General features: G+C 37.8%; 2 protein-coding genes across 4 annotated transcripts in view; one reads left to right on the top strand and one right to left on the bottom strand.

Moving 5' to 3' along the window:
• Positions 1–18,907, top strand: part of TAPT1 (transmembrane anterior posterior transformation 1) — a 51,520-nt gene extending 32,613 nt beyond the window's left edge. For all 3 annotated transcript variants that reach the window (XM_037829439.1, XM_037829438.1, XM_037829440.1), the window contains 8 exons: positions 37–106; positions 2,339–2,419; positions 5,273–5,382; positions 6,849–6,908; positions 7,294–7,362; positions 9,981–10,057; positions 14,141–14,301; positions 16,727–18,907. In XM_037829439.1, coding sequence (XP_037685367.1) covers positions 37–106; positions 2,339–2,419; positions 5,273–5,382; positions 6,849–6,908; positions 7,294–7,362; positions 9,981–10,057; positions 14,141–14,301; positions 16,727–16,944 — 846 coding nt within the window. In that variant the 3' untranslated portion in view covers positions 16,945–18,907. The remainder of the gene's footprint in view (positions 1–36; positions 107–2,338; positions 2,420–5,272; positions 5,383–6,848; positions 6,909–7,293; positions 7,363–9,980; positions 10,058–14,140; positions 14,302–16,726) is intronic.
• Positions 3,055–3,276, bottom strand: LOC119529246 (small nuclear ribonucleoprotein G-like). Its single transcript, XM_037829441.1, has one exon. It carries the CDS (start codon positions 3,274–3,276, stop codon positions 3,055–3,057), a length of 222 nt encoding a protein of 73 aa, XP_037685369.1.
• Positions 18,908–19,559: the final 652 nt, after the last annotated feature.

Below are 19,559 nucleotides of genomic sequence, written 5' to 3'. Positions count from 1 at the left end.
CTGTTGTAAAGACGATAATTCTGTTTACTATTTCAGTTTGTTGAAATTAAAGGAAGTGTTTTCAAGAAGTTTGAAAAGAACAATCTCTTTCAAATGTCAAATAGCGGTAGGTACAATTCAATTCTGCTTGCAGCTCCATGAAATAATATCTTGCAATTTATTCCGAAACTGTCACATTTCCTGTAGTGCACTATGTATTTCACTTCAGCTGTGTTTTCTCTTACTGTATCTTTACTAGACTTCTTTATTATCACTGATTACTGTAATCTCAGAATGTTTAAGATAATAAAAACAGCTAACATTTATTTGTATAGCACCTTACTGTACTTCCCAAAAGTTTCTCATTAATCTAGAAATTTCTCTGAAGCAAATGATATTATTCCATTTTTTAGATGTGGAAACTGAAACAGAGAAAGTAATCCAACTTTCAGCTGTGAAATACAGAATTATGACTTCTTAATGTCCTTCATCTTTTTATGCATATTTTCCTTTATCTCCTTGAACTGATTTAGGAGATTTGTTTGAACATCTTTTAGATGTTCCAACTTCTGAGTCTCTTCTGAAGTTTCAATTTGTTCCCTTGTCTGAGCCACATCCTCCTGTTTCTTAGTATGGCTGTAATTTTTTGCTGATGTCTAGGCATCTGATTATCTTGATCAGTTAACTCTGGAGTTACCATTGTTAATTGGCTTTGTGTCAAGGCCAATCTTTGGCTCTTGGTCTAACTTATTCTAGACCTTTAGAATAGTCCGTGTTTGTGCAGATTTTCTCAGCTCTTCTTCATCTGATTCTTGCCCTGGATATGTGGTGAAATTTTTAAGATTACACTTTTTGTGCAGTTGTTTCACCTCCAGGAGACAGCTTCCTTTCCTCTGTTCCTTCTTCGGGATTCACGATTTGGTCTCTGTGTTTGTGCAGACTTGTCTCCCCAGCTCCTGTGATTTGTTTAAATTCTTTCCCTCAGTCAGTGGCCTGTTTGCCATACACTTTTCAGTTCTGGGACTCATGCTATCTTACAGCTGTTCAGTTTAACACCCCCACCCCCTTCTTTTTCCTGTGAGGTTTTTCCTCTGTTTTCTTCCCCATTAGAGGATCCTCCCCGGGAAGCCAGATTGGGTCCATCCAGAAAGGTGGGTCCCTTCAGAAAAGTCTGTTTTTAGGTAGTCCAGGTGACCGAGTCTCAACTGAGTGAGGGCAGAGCAGTTCTTGCCAGCTTTTCTACTGCAGTCTCTGCCTCTGTCTCTTTTTTTTTTGTTTTGGCCCTACGGGCCCTTTCCTGTACAGCCCTCCTCAGTGGCTTGGGTTCTGCCCTGGGTCTCTTGGGACTTGGGTCCCTGTGCCTGGATAAGTGTGGGGTACTAACTCGCTGCTGTGAGTCACTCTACAGTCTCTCCCTGTGGTGGGAGGGGCCCAGGCCAGGCTGCCTCTGTGTGACCCCAAGCTGCTCAGGACCAAGTGAGGGGAGGGGAGGAGACTGGCTGTCCGGGATGGAATTCTCCTACCTGTGATTTTTCTGTTTCTTCAATTCAGCATTTGTGGAGTCATTCTCCATTCTCTACCGTCCTCCAAAGTTCTAAGTTGGATTTATCCTTTTAGTCACTAAATCTCTGGGATTGCTTTTTCAGGGGATGTCTTATGTCATGTTGATGATGTCACTCATTCCATTTCAATTACATAGTATCAAAGACTCCAAGAAAGTAACAGCTTAAGAAGTGAAATGTGTAAATAGGCCTGTAGTGGGAACTCAATTATCTGCTTTCTTAAAAAATTAATTCAATCTACACTTTTGCTCAGAGTATGTAGTTATTAACTTATTGTAGTAAAATATCATTATGTAATCTAACTTAAGACATTTTTTCCCCTAAATTATATATGTACTCAGAAATGCTCTTGTAATGCCCGTTCTTTCTCAGAAAAAGGATGCATCAGGTCAATGCCTGTTATGTATTTACTGTTTACCAGATTGTAACTAGTTTAGGATGCAAAGGTTCTTTATTGCTCAGTCTTCTATTTTATTCTCTGCTTCTATTTTTTTCTGCTTCTGTAATATGAAAACAGTTCTCATATTTCTTCAAAGGCCATTGGAGGAATCTAATGATCCAATTGGAGCCGACTTATTGAAAACTAGAATTTCTATACTGGAATTATGTTGACTGAAGAAGTCAATGGCTTGCCAATGTAGCATATCCTTTATATGCAATGATATATTTATTTTATGGACATTTTATACATAATAGAATAATTCCATTACTTTCCGACTAAAGGAAAGAATTGTTATGAAGGCACTGTGGTATTTATATGTAGCTGTTTTTTTTTTTGTTTTTGTTTTTGTTTTCAGATATTAAGGAACGATTCACAAATTATGTGCTTTTGCTAATAGTATGTCTAAGAAACATGGAACAGTTTTCTTGGAATCCAGGTAACTAACTCTCAACAAATACAATGTCTTGCAATTTTACTCTTGAACCAAAAATCATTCTTTTATATAGAATAAAATGAGTACTGCTGAAGACTTCAGAAGACTTTGCTGTTCCTGGGTATTTGAAATGCCTGTTGGAATAGAATGGGTTGAGTGTTCTCTCAGCAGCATGGTAAGATACTATATCATGTGAAATAGACTTTGGCCTGTCATTTCCCATAAACCTCACAGCCTCTCTAGAACAATGTGCTCATTGGGGAGTGTACCCTGCAGAGCACTGCAGTGTCTAAGCTCCTCTGATAGTTGTTTTGTGTTTTTTTTTAAACTATAGAGTAGTATGGTGTTCTACACTTAGGTCTTTTCATTTTAGGAGTTGACCAGATGAGCCTTGGTTTTTCCTGACGTGTTTGTCTTCTGCCCATTAGTTAACATTTTTAATAGAGATAAATAAAGATAATATAAAGCAGTTAGTTTTGTTGCCTATATGCATTTTTTTTTAACAGGAGTTTAACAAAAAGTTTTAATAAGAAGAATGTACATGATCCAATTATTACATCACAAGTAGAAAAGGCTTTTGTGGGAGGGGACATATGGAAACAATTGATTTCTCTACTGAACACAGCCATGCTTTATACTCATTCCAAGGCTTCTAACATGATACTATTTCCTTGTATTACCACTATTTCAATATTGTTCTGTTGCCCACTAGTTGCCATCTCCACATATTCATGGATCGCAAGATTCATAAAGGGATCAAATCCCTGCAATATTCCCTGGACATGTCTGCCACCATTTAATTTCAGTGATAACTTCTTGTCCATAAATTTTTTCAACTCAGGCAGATGAGCCTTGCTCATGGTGTCCACTCCGCAGGCTTAGCAATGCCTTGAATCAGCACTTATATGCATCTTTGAATCAAGACTTGCAAGAGACTGTCTACTGGCAGAAGGTTTTGGCGATTCCACGAGTTTTCATCATCCATTCAGTTGGCAGGCATTCACTGCGTATCCGCTGTGCCAGGTGCAAGGTGCAGCACCGTGGTAAATGTAAAAAGTACTGAGACATTTGAAGGACTCACAGACTAAAAGGACAGCAGACTGGTAACTCTCATGCAGTCTGCTAAATGCTGCAGTGAGCTAGATGGGAAATAACCACTGCCAAAGTATCACATAACACTCCCGAGTATCACAGGGGATTTTTGAAGGCTTTATGTGTCTAACATTTTTGTACCAACCTGTTCTTACGGGAAAAAATTTTGTTTTCTATTTCCTTTATTGCCTCTACCATGCATGTTCCAGGCATTTAGTAACTTCTAGTTAATTTATTTTGGTTCATTGCTGATTTTCAGGTAACTGTGAAGAATCAGAAAGAAATATGAAATGAGACGTACTGTCTTGGAAATATATTTCCAGAGTTATTTTCTTATAAAAACCATAAGACCAAGAAACATATCTGAGGATGGCATGAGTTCTAATCTCAATAGATCCAAAGACTACTAAACTTGTGATGGGCAACCCCCCCTTCACACACATCTAGAGTCTTTGTATACCTGGATTCTTCTGATGAAGCTTAGTTTTATTTGTTTGTAACTGAGTGGGTCTGTGTGGATATGGAGCCCATGTGGGATCAGCAATCCCAAATAAGGGTTGTTATGTCAAAGGACAAATGATCCATAAGCCTCCAGATAAGTAGATTTTTGAAGTCATATTCTCATTTGTACTGGATATGCTGTGACTTTCAACAAATTATCTTGGCAGGCAGTATAAAAAGAACACTTTCTTTTTCTGCAAATTCGTGGTTCTTTCATCTTTTTTTTTTAAATCTTTTAAAAAATGCCATCTGTGGAAACTTGGCCTAAGTTCCCAAGCTCATTAGTAACATAAAAATAATACTAGCTGTCCTTTATTTAGTGTTTACTGTCTGCCAGGCACATTGCTATGCCCTTTACAGCTTTATCTTATTTAATTCTCATAATAATGAACTAGATACTTTTATTATTCTTATTTATAGATGAGGAGGCTGGAACTGTAATAATTAAGAAACTTGCCCAAGATCATGTCACATTACAGTAAGTGGCAGGGTTTACCATTGAATGAGGTCAATCTGACTTCCAAAGCCTCCACGTGATGTCAGATACAAAAACTGTCTTGAGTTGTTGGCATGTGGTTGCCCCAGCCACGTCATTTCCACCCCACCCCAGCTGCTCAGCTCCTGATGAGCTGCCGTGCGTCCTTCCCAACATTGCTAACCATCTTTTCCTTGCTTTGTCCCGCTCTTTGGCCTTTTTCAAGGTCTTAGGAGATTATCTGTTTGTGTTTTATATCAGATACTTGAAACCAAATTAACATTTTAATCAATGTGCAAAAGGTGAGCAAATTAGGAAATTATATCTGTGTGTCAGTAAAATAAGTGATTAATGTTTAAATCATAGTGATCAAAGAGGAAGAAAATTGCTCAGTTGAATTCATCACATTTCAACTAGCCATCCCGCTGAGGCAGCTATAGAATTAAAGGGTTTCTTAAAGAGCCAGCTAATCCCAGTCATCCCACCAGTACACAGGTTCCATGAAGCGGGGTCTCGGCCATCACCGTGCCCCCAGCTGAAGTAGCGCTTGCCTCTAGAAAGTACTGAATAAATATTTGTTGAGTGAATTATCCTTTAACTTGATAAAATATGGCTTTTTTTGATAAAGACTATAATTGATTGAATGATAATTCTGTCATCATTCATTAAAAATATAGTTTTGTCCTGTGGAAATTTCAGATTTCTCTGGTAGGGCATGATATTATGGATTCCATTCGTGTGAATGGATTTAATTGTCTCTCTCTTTATTTTTCCCCTGTGCTTTATAGATCATCTTTGGGTGTTGTTTCCAGACGTCTGTATGGTGATTGCATCAGAAATTGCTGTGGATATTGTAAAACATGCCTTTATCACCAAGTTCAATGATATTACTGCAGATGTATGTATTTTAATGAACGATTCAGTATTTAAAGTTAACTTCAGCTTAGTTTTTCTACCTTTTAGTATTATAATGTGGAATTATAAATTTAGGTATATGGTATATAGGAAGATAAAAGATTACTGTTTTAGGTTAGAATTGTGATTGTTAAACTTATAAAAATTATTTCACTGCTTGAAAGTATTTTATTTCAATATTAAATACAGTCCTAATTCCGTATTTTTGGGTAAGTGTAGATCAGCCAGTAACTCAGTAGTTCAGGTCAGAGTATCATTAACTCGAGATCATTATAAATTGTTCATACTGTCATAGCATATTTACTTATTAAAGTTTTAAAAATCACATTGTTTCTAAAAATTTTGATTATCAAAATTTTTCTTTCCTACTGGGTTTTTAAAATACACTAAAATTTGAATTTTTTTTCCTCAGGTCATGAGTAGATTCATGACAAGTGCTAGAAGACAAGAAACAATTTTCTGATGAAAGTATTTGATGAAACTTTAAAAGATTTATTTTATATTGTAACCACATACTCTGTAGAATTTCTAGAAATAGATATGTGGCTTTAGGCTCCTTGTATGCAAAGCATTTGTATTTCTCATTCTTCCCCAAATCCAGAAATGGATATTAGTTTCAACATTTTTATAAATTTTATTGGGTTGTACTCTTAATAAATAGTCTTAGTATGATACTTCCTGTTTTATTTTAAAGGCAAAGATTTAAAAACTAATCCAACTGCTGCTGCTACAACATGATGATTTGACAATGGGTTTCTGAACACACTTTAATATGTACTTTAGTAAAATACAGTTTTGGATTTTGTAAAGTGCTTATGAAGCACTTTCAGTCTTTACTCTCTGGGCTTCCTTGATACAGAATAATTCCCTTAGGTTCATTTTCTCAGTATCTAAAGTTAAAATTAATAGTCTTGGTTCAGAGATTTAGTGCAGTTTTTGGTGGAAATGGTGACATACAAATGCCTTCATAACCATCACATTCTCTTACTAGGTTTAGTATCTTGCCTAGCATTCATTTTTCTAAGATGGCATTGCTATGGTTAGATACACAGTAATAATAATTTTTAAACTGTTCATGTATTTCAAATTTTTTAACTGTTTCATATATATGATTTTACTTAAAATATATACTTTTCCAAAAATTCTGAACTCTCATCATCATAATCATTACATATTTATCCCTCTTTGAATTAGAAAAGAGAAACTTTAAAAGGTTTATGAAAGTAAATCGTTCAGGGTTGGGGTTGCTGATTGAGGCTGTTTTACCTTTAACAATACAAAAACAAGTAGAAAAACTCTACCCAGATGTCTGAATTTGGTGAAACAACTTGATCAGTACCTAGTTCCTGGTTAATTACATAGACAGATCATTCTTACCACAAAGTCAAAAAACTTACACATTATATATTTGCCCTATATTGCTTAATATTTCATTCTTATTGTCTTTAGGTCTACAGTGAATATAGAGCCAGCCTTGCTTTTGACCTTGTTAGCAGCCGACAGAAAAATGTGAGCATTATGTGAAAGGCATTGTATGAAATTAACTGTACAGTGGTTTAGTTAGTGTGTAATATTAGTTAAGGAAAAGCTACAAAATCTTAAACTTTTACTTATCTCTATTCTCTACTGAATGTTTACAAATTAAATATAATTTGTAACATATTAAGTAGTATATGATTTTTGCAGCCTGTAACAGTAATGTAACTGTATTTAGAGCTACTTATGGACATTTAGACTTCACCTCAGATTCTGAGTTACATAATAGGTGCCAGGTTCTCTTCTCCTTGGTTATAGCCCTACCTGTTGAAAACATTTGCTAGTGATGAGTGAGTATACTTTTAAAATGCTGTTTAAACCCCATAAGTCTGAATTATTTTCTGCTTTCTCTTTCTAGGCGTATACTGATTACAGCGACTCTGTTGCACGGAGGATGGGGTTTATTCCTCTCCCACTAGCTGTTTTAGTAAGTCTACATTTTTTCCTTTTTTATGTTAGTGATAGCCACAGTTATAAAATATTAATAAATGGGAATGGAATATCAATAAGTTTGTTTCAAAAGGCCTTTATATAAAAATTAATAATAAATGACATGGAAGAAAATTATTGTTTTTATATGGCCTTATCCTTTTGGCTTTTGAGCCATCTGATGGATAAGTGATATTAAGGAATTGTTTTTACATACTGGCTTTCATAACAAGAGAATACTCTTTGTCACTTATTCATTAGGATAAGATTTTTCTATTTAATGTCAGTACCTGGTGGTGAGCATTGACATTGTCACTGTAATGCCTGCTGATAGAAGTATATGTTAATCCAATATTTTGCAGAGGAATTTGACAGGATTATGCTTTGACCCAGTAATTCCAGTTCTAGGATTTATCCTCAGGAAATAAGTTACAAATGACATATAATGATTTATCAGCAAGGATATGCACTGCTGGGGCATATATGGTAGTGAAATTTTGGAAGCAAACTAAATAGGTTAAATAAATTATGGTATCTCCACATGAAGAAATATTCTGATTCCATTATAATTACTAATTTTTTTTAATTTTTCAATATTTTTACAATGAAATTTTCTGCTGTTATCAGGAAATATCACATTATTTTAAAAATAAAAATAGCACTGAAATTTATGAAATAATTTCATCAGCTTGAACTATTTTAATGACTTGCTCAGTACAGCCTTGCAGATAGTCACTAGCCCACATCAGAGCTGTAATAATGTTAATTAAGAAGATTTGCTGTCTACACCTGTATTTGATTATGTTCTTCTTGACTACCTGTGCTCACGTCAGAAAAGATCCAACCATCTGTTTGCCAAAAGGACATCTAGAGTTCTACTAAGGTGCAAAGTCTCATGGAAACAACTAAGAAAAGTATAAAGAAAATGTAGGTTATACCAACCTACATCAAACTGTTTATTTTACATAAACAACTTGCCTGGCTTTTTTTAAATAGTGGTTGATGAATAGGTTTAATATTATTTAAATTTTATGTGACTCTCCCGATTACTACATTGTAAATATTTTCAATTATATTAATTGCTTGTTTGTTATATAGTAATATAGCTTTCCTTTGACTAGTTGTATTGCCAAAAACCCTTATGGAAAATCTCCTATATTTTCAAAGGGGATTATTTAATTATGTGATAATTCAGTGGGCTTCCTTTTGTAGTGCTTTGCTCTTAGAGCTTCATGGTGGCATCATAGCTTTGGCAGATAGCTGGGGGCCTTGAGAAATATACTGAGGCCTTAGTAATTAAATTAATTCTTTAATTAAGACATAAGGGTTGCAGTGTTTCGTTCTAAGTAATATTCCTAATGTTCCTAAGGTAATAACCTTAGGACCTAAAATGAACTCATATCTAAAAGAATAAAAGAAATGTATTAAAGTCTCATGGAAATTAGACTTTGGGCTCATGTGTCTTCAGGTTAGCTAATATTACTCCAGATAATAATGAAGTCATTTAAGCTTAAATATGATAAATTTGTTTGTTTTTCATACTAATGAATAAAATCCTAGAGCCACATTAACTTTTACCACAAATATTTATACAACATTCCATTTCCCTTTTAGGGATTTTGACAGAGATTGTTCAATTTTTTTTAATAGTGAAACTGTTGTACATGACAGTCCATTCCTTCAACCTCCTCCCAATTGTTCTTTTATTAAAAGCATATTTAAAATGTCTTTTAAATTGTATGTTATGACACTTTTTTAAGGCACCCTAGTAGACTCTTCCATTTAATGATAGCGTGATGGTACTGGATAAGGCAAATCATTTTTCCTGATTTTCCATTTCCATATAGCAGTGCCCCTAGAACTTAATGTATGGGCCCAGCTGCACCTGGACTCTATAAGCATTTCTCCCCTCCATAGGATCCATCAGATTTATTCAGCAGGATTCCAAGGATAAGTGCTGTTACACCTTTATTTCTGTGAGATAGGTAAGAAAATGGGTACTTAGCCATACTTTTCCAAAAAGACACAGAAATTGTCCACCCTTCACTAATTCTGTACTAGTATTTAGTTTTTTTAAATCTCTTAAGGTTCCCCTTTCTCTGGGCTCCCTGCAAGTTATTGGGGGGTATAGTCAAAAGCAAAGGAAAAAGGAGCAGGGATAAAGAGAAATGCCCATTAAATGTTTCTGGCTCTGTTAGGGAGACATTGCAAGACAAATTCATCTGTACTTTCCAGCATAACTATTCATTTAAAAGTCAGCTGATCTGCATCTCCATGAGGTACACCTGCATGTGTCATTCATGAACCTGGGTGTAGCGACTGACTTCTGAGTCAGCGCAGTGGACCTGGGGCATCAGCCACAGGCCCCCCAGATTGGCCTGAGCAAACCCGGATCCACCACAGAAGGGTTCATGGGCAGGCTGGTTCTGGTATGAATGCACAGATCGGTTACTGCCCACTTGGCTTTAGACAGAGGCCGCAGTCACAGTCGTGTGCCTAAAGTGTTAAAGTCAGCATGGAGAGATCTTTTATTTAAATATTTAAATATTAACTAATAACTTTGTGGTTGTGTGTTTTCTTTGTGTGATTTTGTTATTTTGGTTTGTTTCTGGCTAGCTCATCAGAGTGGTAACAAGCTCAATTAAAGTGCAAGGAATCCTGTCTTATGCCTGTGTCATACTCTTCTATTTTGGGTAAGATTATTCTTGAATCTATTTTTGGTTAAGAGGAAAGTATAAATGCACGACGTCATGGAATTTAAGACCACCCAACTCATAGTGCTCCCACCCTTAGCTGCATGTACTCCAAGTGTTTTTGTTGCTTGGTTACATCATGGTTAAATTAAGTACACTTGTATTTGGTAATAGTATTAATAGTGCTTTGTATTTTATATTAATCTTTAGTGGATCATTTACTTAAATAACCTTTTTGCTTAGGATTCCAGTTTCACCTATATTTCTTTTATGAACAGTGTATTGTGAAATAGATTTTTTAGAAAATCTTCACTGGAATTTCACTCAGTTAAAACATGAAGTCCATAAATGCCAATTTTTATAAAGATAAGGGAAACCTTGAAAAAAAAGCCTGCTATTGCAATCAGTCATTTTTTCGATGTTTAAAAATATCATTGAACTTCTAGTATGTTTGTCACATTTAATCATTTAGCATCTTGAAGCCCTATGTCCTGTAAACCCACAGGTGATACAGAAATGTAGTTTCCATGCCTGTGACTGGTTGAACTTTGCCTGAAGCTCATGTAGTTTACATTCTGGTTGGGGAGACAGACAGTAAACAGGTAAAGAGCAAAAACAATTTAAGATGGTAATAAACAGGATGAAGAAAATAGTAAGTAAAGCTATAGAGAGTGATTTGGGAAGCAGCTCTAGATCGGGATCTCCAAGAAGGCCTGTTCTGAGGAGGTGAACTGAGAACTACAATGAAACAAAGGCTCAAGCAACCTAAACACCTAGGGGAGGCATTTACTGCCACGTAGAAGGAACAGCGAGTTCGGAGGCCCCAAGGTAGGAAATATGTAGCATTTTCAGAGAGCAGTGAGTGTAGAGAATGGGGAGGGGTATGGCCAGCAAGCTGGCAGGGACCAGATCGTGCAAACCTCACCACCTTGGATGTGCTTCCAGCCTGTTGAGTTGCCATTTAGGGGCTTGAGCAGGGGCTGGTGTGATCTGAGGCTTTGTGAAGACTGCACAATCTGCAGCGTGGAGAATGGATGGGAGACAGTGGAAACCAAGAGACCAGTTGGATTTGTTTTGCTCCTGTATAATTTTGTTCCATTTGTAGCATAAGGAAAATATGGCATTATTCTGTCATGTTTTTGTCATCTGCATTTGTAAGTATAGTGTTTTAGGTATACTCAGAATATTGAGTTATATTTATTGTTTATGATGTCCTTGTATTATCTATGTAGATAGGATTAAATTATTTTTGTATATCAAATAAAATACAGCACATATTAAAGACAGTAATGCTATGTCAAAAAAAGCTTAAGAAACAATTGCAAAGAAATCATTTACTAACATTCAGTACATGCAACATAAAATGGTTTTTGTGCCATTGTTAGTTTTCCTTTCGCAAAATGTGAATTTATGATAAAGTAGCCCAGCCTTGCTTTAAATTTGCTCACTAAGAAAGAAAAAAGGGAATTTTCACCCCTCACTCGCTTGCAGTGTGGTACATCAGGAGTTACGCCCAGACAGTGGTATTCTCTGGGAGGGGTCAGAACTGAATATCTCAAGAGGGAAAAACTGGGGAGAGAGTCAGCAGAGCAGTAGTGACTTCAGCAGTCGATTCATGCAGATTCTTCCCTTAGAATGAAGTCTGGTTTCCAGAGACATCTGTGGTGTTGCACTTGTGTGTTGTGAGTGTGCGTTCAACCTTGTTTTTCCCCAGTGCCTAGGAAGCTTCTGTGGAAGGAGCAGGTGAACTCCCTCGTTGTCTGCACAGAGCATCGAGGGTCATGGCTGCACTTCCTGTCTCCTTCAGCCCCCGTCTTGGGCACTGGCCCTTCGTGGTGTGTTCAGGGAAGGCCTCTCTCTCGGCAGTTCCCAGTGCAGTTCTGATTAGACTGCATCCTGTTTTCCATTTCAGTGAGCATGGAAGTGCTTCACTGTGTTACTTTTTTCAGTTTTTTGCCATTGGAAAACATGAGACCCCCCCTTTTCTGCTTACAGATTCTCAAACTGTGCCTTCCAATTCTTCCTTGCATGCCTTGGTTATCTGGTAGTACTGCTGTAATTGCTCCCACCTTTGTTTAACAAGCTAATTATTCTAGGGATTTTCTTTAACATAAAGCAGAAAATGAAGCGTGTATGTGCTGCACCTGAAAACCCTTGTTTAGTTATAATTGCCTGTGCATAATCATCCAAAGTGGGTGTCCTTTCATCTGAATTATTTCCAGTTCCACAGACATTCGCTTCCTCCACCCACTCTCCTCTCCCCACACTTCTCATTACTTCTCTGTGTGAATGGTCCAGCCAGGCAGACCTGCTCACTGACCTTTCCACTTTACTGGTCTATCCCAATTATCATTATGTTGGGGTGATCCCCAAACTCCCTTTTCCCTCCTTCAAAATTTTTTCTAAAAATCACCTTGTCCGCAAAGCCATTTTTACTCACTAGCTCCATTAAACCCAAGAATCTCCCTTCAGTAAAAAACATACCAGAATTCAGCTGTACTTCCTGATGTAAAATGCTGTCCTTTTTTCCCCACCACACCCAATTTCAGTCTCTCGGCCTCCACCTTTCTGCTGAGCTGTGGAGGGGAGGCTTGCTGGCCTGTGCCCACACTGAGCAAGCAACAGTTGACCCAGCAAGCTCCTGCCTTGTGCCAGTTGTGGTCTAGGGACCAACAGAAAAGCAGACAAGTCCCCTGCCTTCGGGGGACTTAAATGCAAGTGGGAAAAATAGACAACAACCAGAAAAACAGGTAGATTAAAAGTGACAGTTGACTGAGTGTTACAGAGAAAATTGAAGTGGTGTAAGGATTTGGGGAATGAGGGTGGGGGCAGCCTCTCGGGTGAGCTGATGTTCACGTGGAGATCAGGATGGAATGAGGGAGAGTGTCATGCAGGGTGGGCTGCAGGTAAATTCAGGAGTCTTTCAGCCATGGGACTATGTGAGGTCTTTGGTGTTTGCATTCTTAGCTCTTGGAATGGAAAGGCTGAGGCAGTTACGCAAACCCTATTTGCTTCTTTAACCTGCTGCCAAGCCCCTCCTCAGACTTGCCTTCACTGACATAATTTCATGTTATTTCCAGGATTTCACCTCAGGCATAGAAAGAGCCATCCACTTCTTAAAAACATATGTATCTTTTGGCCCAGAAAGTCCACTTATATAATTATTAAGCTCTCTAGGAATTTACCTTAAGGAAATACAGGTTTACCTATAACTTTTTTTGTAATCACAAACTTTTTATTAAAAGCAAACTATTGGAAGTAACCTAAATATCCAGAAATTGGGCCTTGCTTTTTGGGTTTTTGTAATATTATAACCCATACAGTGAAATATTATAGGGCCATTTAAAATAATGTCACTGAGGAGTGTTTACTGCTAAGGCAAAATATTAATGATATGTTAAGTAAAATAAAATTGGGTGATGTTTCCGTGTGCCAAGTACTGTTCTCAGCACCTTACACGAATCATCTGCTTGGTGGAGTAACTGGTCAGATAACTTGCCCAGGTGCGCACAGCTTCTAAAGAGTGGAGTCAGGATTGGAACTCAGACACCTGGACCCCAGAGTCTACACTCTGGCTCTTAGCCCCCGTCCCCACTACCTGGTAAAATAGCCTGTGTCACATGACCCCTTTTCTGTACAGTAAAAAATACAAGTGGATATATACTCCTAGCAGAAAAGACCGAAAGATACACCAAAATGTCAAAATGATTATCACTAGGGTGTGGAATTGCAAGTTATTTTTATTATGTTCTTTTTTATTCATCTGCATGTTCTAAATGTATTTGCTTTGTAAGTAATGTTAAGTAATTCAGTACCAGGAGAAACTTTTTAGTGGTGTAATTTGTTCTTATACAGAGAACTATGGAAATTATCAAAATTCTCTTTTTCCTCCATGGTAAAGAAGCCTCGGGAAGCTTGGGCTTTCCATAAGGAACTTCTGCATCTGAAACACAGGTCCTCTGATTCTGGGTTCCCTTCTCTCCCCTAGAGTCCTCCAGCTTCTCTTTAGTAGATGGCAGAAGACAGCATTCACGATCTTTAGATTCATTACAACAGTGGCTGTTTGTTTTGCTTTGGATTTAGGTTGATATCCCTGAAAGTACTTAATAGCATTGTGCTCTTGGGAAAATCGTGCCAATATGTGAAGGAAGCCAAAATGGAAGAAAAGTTGTTTAATCCTCCCCCAACCAGCACTCCCGGCAAACCATCCAATAAATCACAAAACAAATGTAAACCTTCTCAAGGTATGTTATGTATATTCCATGCATTCTGAAGAGTTCATTATTTGTCTGAATGCTACTTAATAATGATCACTATTGAGTCAACATTTAGCAGTGCTTTAAAAATTTGGTTTCAGTTTGAGTTTTTTTTTTTTTAAATTATTGTTATATTTTAGATCTTATCACAGATCCACCTGGTACAGTGATCTGAGTTTTACATTTATTCATTCAGTGTTCAGCAGGTGACTACTGAGTACCTGTTGCCTGCCAGGTCCTGGGGATACAACAGTGGAGAAAAATAGGCTACGTCTCTGCCCTCGTGGAGCTCGGTCCAGACTGGCTGGGGTGGGGGAGATAAGTCCAGTAGTGAACATCCTTGCCATGTTGGCGGCAGCAGAGGCCAGGGTGGCTGGAGTGGACCGAGGATGGGGAAGGGACTGGAGAATGGGCGCAAGGGCCAGAGAGGGATCTGGGTCATGTTGCAGGACCTGGGCTTTTACTCCTAGTAGGACGGAAGCCATTGCAGAGGAGTGACATGATTCAGTTTACATTTTAAGAGGCTAATTCTCAAGCGTGGTAGGAAAATAGGCTTAAGAATGTTGAGCCTGGAAGCAGAGGTGAGGGAGGAGGCTGCCTGGCTCAGAGCAGGGTGGTGGTGGTGGCAGTGGGGAGAGCAGGCCAGATCCCAGATAGATCTAGAAGACACAGGATTTTCTGATGAACAGGTTGTGCAGTGTGAGGAAAAGAGAGGGACTTAGGATGGCTCCAGGGCTCCTGGCCTGAAGAATTGGAGGAAGAACTGGAACAACTGACTTTAATTTTTGTCATTAGATAGCATTTCTTTTTTCACAGATACTCATGCATACATCTTTCAGTTGAAATAGTTGTTTTTTTTTTAATGTGTGGAGCCAGCTGTGTGCCAGGTACGGTCGGAAGTGCTGGGGATACAAAGGTAAATAAGTCGTGGTCCCAGACTGACAGGGGAGACCCACATGAGCGGATGATCCAAACAGAGGTGGGCAAAATTACACACCGGGGTTTGGAGAGGACAGGAGAGGGGCTCTTCCTGGAGGTGATGAGGCCGGAATGAAGATCTTGAGGGGTGAGAAGAAATACTCAGTGAAGATGGATGGAAATGGCATTTCAGGAAAGGGATTAGCGTGAGTTAAGTCACAAATCATGAAAAAGGATCCAGCCTGCAGAGAGCTAGAAGCTTAGTAGTCCTAGAGGGCAGAGTTTGCTGTGGAAGGACACAGGGAGTGAGCCTGACGGGGGGGGGCAGGGGTCGAGGGCGGGCCCTGCTCGTCGTGCCTGCCTTTGCGGGGAACTAAAATAAAATAAAAACTTGTATACTCGCTTGAAAAAAAATTTTTTTTCATTTTAAATAGCATATAAGTAATATTAATAATTTGAAGGTTGCATTTGTTTCTACTAACTAGATAATTCATAGTGGGTCTGTATGTGTTCTACTGTGCTAGGGTCCTTTAACACTGTACCTTCCAGGAGCTTCCAGGCTAGTTGAGGGGGTGGAACCTTTAGGTTCAATTGTAATACAAGGCCACTGAGTCAGGAGCAATGCGATAAGAGTTGTATTTAGAAAGAATGCCTGAGCAGAACACGGTGAGAGATCGTCCAGGGCTACTGCAAGTCAGGCAGCCTCTGATTTGAGACTGAAAAGAAGGGGCCGACTCAAAGCATCATATTTATCGTGTTCTAAGAGAAAGAGACAACAGTGGGGGGTGGGGGAGCAGGGAGGGCAGGAGGGGGGGGTCCCGGAGGTGGGGTGTGATTACTGTCTAGATCACGATGATGTAAAATCTCATCAGGTTATACACTGTAAATATGTGCAGTTTATGGTATATCGTTTTTACCTCAATGACGGTACTCTTACAGGGATTGAATGTATGATTCAGAGATTGTTGGGTCCCAAGGTCAGACTCCAGGATCCCTGAGGAACCCCTAAAATAAACATTTGAGGTTTTGTTTGTTTTTACCTGAGTTGGACTCCCTGGAGTGGGTAACGCTGAACTAAGTCTCATACCTCAAATAAGAGGTAGAAACTATCAAATTCTACTTCGACCACCCGCTGATGTCCTGAATGCAGGAGCCAATGCTAATTTTTCAGGTCTGGCAGCAGTCATATTAGGACTTGTTGTATAGGAGGGATTTTGTTATATAGTTCTGATCCGTCAAATTGTGTGATGGTGTATTTATGTGATGTGATCCACATAATAACCTTGCTTTTAAATTTTTGGATTAACAGAGATGATGTAGCCTCCAGGTTTCATTATATATTATGTCTGTTTATACAGCGTGCTGTTTGGTTACCATTTGCTTTATCTTACAGTGTGCCTAATGGACACTAGCAGTACCATTATATTGGTAAGCTCATATTTATTATAAACTAGGGGGAGTCCTTTGCTAATTCAGTATATCTATTTTTCCACAGAAGAAAACCCGTCTGCTTCAGTCACTAGCCAGCCTACTCATCAAAAGGAAAATGTGATACCATTACTTGTGACAAGCAATTCTGACCAGTTTCTGACAACTCCAGATGGTGACGAGAAGGATATAACACAGGAAAATTCTGAACTAAAACACAGATCCTCAAAGAAAGATTTGTTAGAGATAGACAGGTTTACAATTTGCGGAAACCGAATTGACTGACTGAATTCTGTGGCTGCATGTGCTGAAGATACTAAGCAGCAAAGCCTGTGTGGCCAGGGTGGACAGATGCTAAAAATGGCACTTAAATATTTATTTAAAAACTTAAATTATTAATGGCAAACAGATATTAGGGTCTTTCTTCCAGTAACGTGGTTTCGTTGAAAGTCAGATCAAGAATAGCAGTGACCTCCAGCCCGACTCTGGGAAACTTCTTGCGGATTGTGGGAACTCCCTCCTCGTGGCAAAGCCACCACGTCGCTTCGGGAACCCAGCTGAAGGACCGTCCATCACCTCTGCGTTGTCAGCCTGAGCTTCCAGAACGTCAAGTTTGCCTCAAGGCTTCTTCAGTATAAGGATATACCTAGAAAACTGTGAAATTCTTACCATGACATTACCTTTCCAGTCTCACTATTTTCATAGATAGTTTTCAAACTTGACTTCATTTGCCAAAAGCATTAAAAAAAATTCATTAAACATAAGTCAAGATAAATATTCTTAATCACCAGAGTAATCCTTGAAGATGTATCTGAACTAATGAGAATAAAAGGCTACCTTAAATATGACGTGATGCATAATAGCATTTATAGGAAAACAAAACAGGACCCCAAGCCACTTAGTTTATTTTTTAAAAAATCAATTAAGGAAGGTTATGCATCACTCAGCAAATTTTTCCATAATTTTACAGTTTACTCTTTAAAGCGACTGTGAGTTGTGTGTTGTTTAATTGCAGCAGATAAGATAGAAAATCCCTTACAAAAAGACATGTTTTATACTGTAAAAGCAGAGCAGTGTTAACTTTAAGAATTATTAACTGGTTTCGCTTTAAAACTAATTGCTTGTTATAGCTAAAAGGATATGATGTTGAATAGGCTGAAAAATTGTTAGTGTGCAAAATTCACAGGTGTCAACTTTAGTTGGGTCTTTTAGATAACAGTTTAAAGTAAATAGTCTTAAGGAGATTGAGCAACATCATCTTGCTTGGTCTTATAAAACACATTACATCTTTCTGTGTGGCACGTCTGCGTTGGGGGTGCAGGTCTGTTGGGGTGGGGTCAGGACTGTGTGGGGAGAGTACCTTGTGTGAAAATCAGTGGGTGTGTTGGATGATGCGCTGGGTGTGGGAAGTTGTGTATGGATGTGGGGGCAGCAACCAAAACACTTTTTGGTTCTGTTTGAAATTGAGATACCATGTCAGTCTAATTACTAGTTTGTGGCCTGCATCATGGGACAGGATGTTTTCCATTGCATTTTATCTTGAGAAACCATTCTGAATTTTTATAAAATTTTTACAACTTCTGTTTTCAGAACTGTCCAGAAGACATTACTGTTAACTGTAATTTCCTTTGATGTTTTGATTTTGAAGGTCACTTCTTGTGCAAATGTTTCAGGCATATGATAAAGTAAATTTTAGGTTGTCTATTTCATGGGTGAAATATAAAGCAAGCTTAATGCTTTGGCTTGTTCATTGAAATACAAAAGTGAATTTTAATGTTTTGCATTAACTAAAGAAATCTGAAGATTGATATTCATATAAGGTAAAAGAGGAAATTGTATGGAAATGCTTTTGTGAAACCAGGAAGTATTTTAAGTTAAAAGTGAAAAGTCTTTTAATTGCTGTTTGTATGTTTCAGTGAAGTCCCATTTTAGAATTATTATTGTTTTATTCATCCTCTCTTTCATCAGCGAATGGATCAGTGTCCCTGGTGAATGGGAATAGTTTGGTGAAAACTTTGCCAAACATAACCCTGAGGAGAGCAAGAATTTGATTGGGATATATCTTTGAGTTCAGCTTGAATTGTTGTGTTGTCATTTTCATAAGATTTTCATTTCCTTTGCAGATGCAGTAGGGAGTTCGGGATGATGTTTATTTCTTCTGTTACAATGATATTCAGTACTAATTTTATAAGTGCATCTTGTGTGAAACTCAATAAATTCAATTTTATAATCTTTTTTAAAAAGGTCATTGAGTTTATTTAGTGTTTACTGTTATATTTGGTAGACTGTATTTCCCATTCTTTAGCAAGAATTCATTTCTAGTTTACAGGTGGTGAGACTGTCTTAATCTGAATTATTCTTTTGTCTTAATGGTGGCAAAAGAATTTTTAATTTTGCCTTTGAAGAAAATAGCCTGGGCCTTGATCAGAGACCATTTAACTCTGCAGGTAAAGTCATTTACATTTTACAGGTGTTGAATGTCACACGATGTGCTTTTCACATCTGGGAGTCAAGCTAAAGAGAGTGCTTTGGTTTAAAAAATATCTGGTTGAGGCACAACATGGGAAGACCCATGTTAGCTTTTCCTTTGGAATAGAAGTATAAATATTAAGTGTCATTCATGAACTTTACCGAACTTTCTTGTGGACATTGGCCAGCATTTAGACTTGATATTCATTATACATAAACATGGAAGAAACTTCTCATTAGACCTCAAAATTTATCCTGCCACTCTTGGTAACTCAACAAAGGGGAGATAAATTCAAAAAATAATTTAAAATTACTACATTTTGCTATGTTTTCGTTTCCTCTATTTATTCTTTCAACAAGACCTTATTAGTCACCTCCCATGTGTCAAGAACTGTTCTAGTTGCTGGGGCCAGCAATGGACAAGACAAAAA

This window comes from Choloepus didactylus, chromosome 3 (assembly GCF_015220235.1).
Source record: "Choloepus didactylus isolate mChoDid1 chromosome 3, mChoDid1.pri, whole genome shotgun sequence".
Lineage (NCBI taxonomy): Eukaryota > Metazoa > Chordata > Mammalia > Pilosa > Megalonychidae > Choloepus > Choloepus didactylus.
The sequence above is the reverse complement of the archived record's forward strand: the minus strand, read 5'-3'. Positions and strand labels throughout refer to the sequence as shown.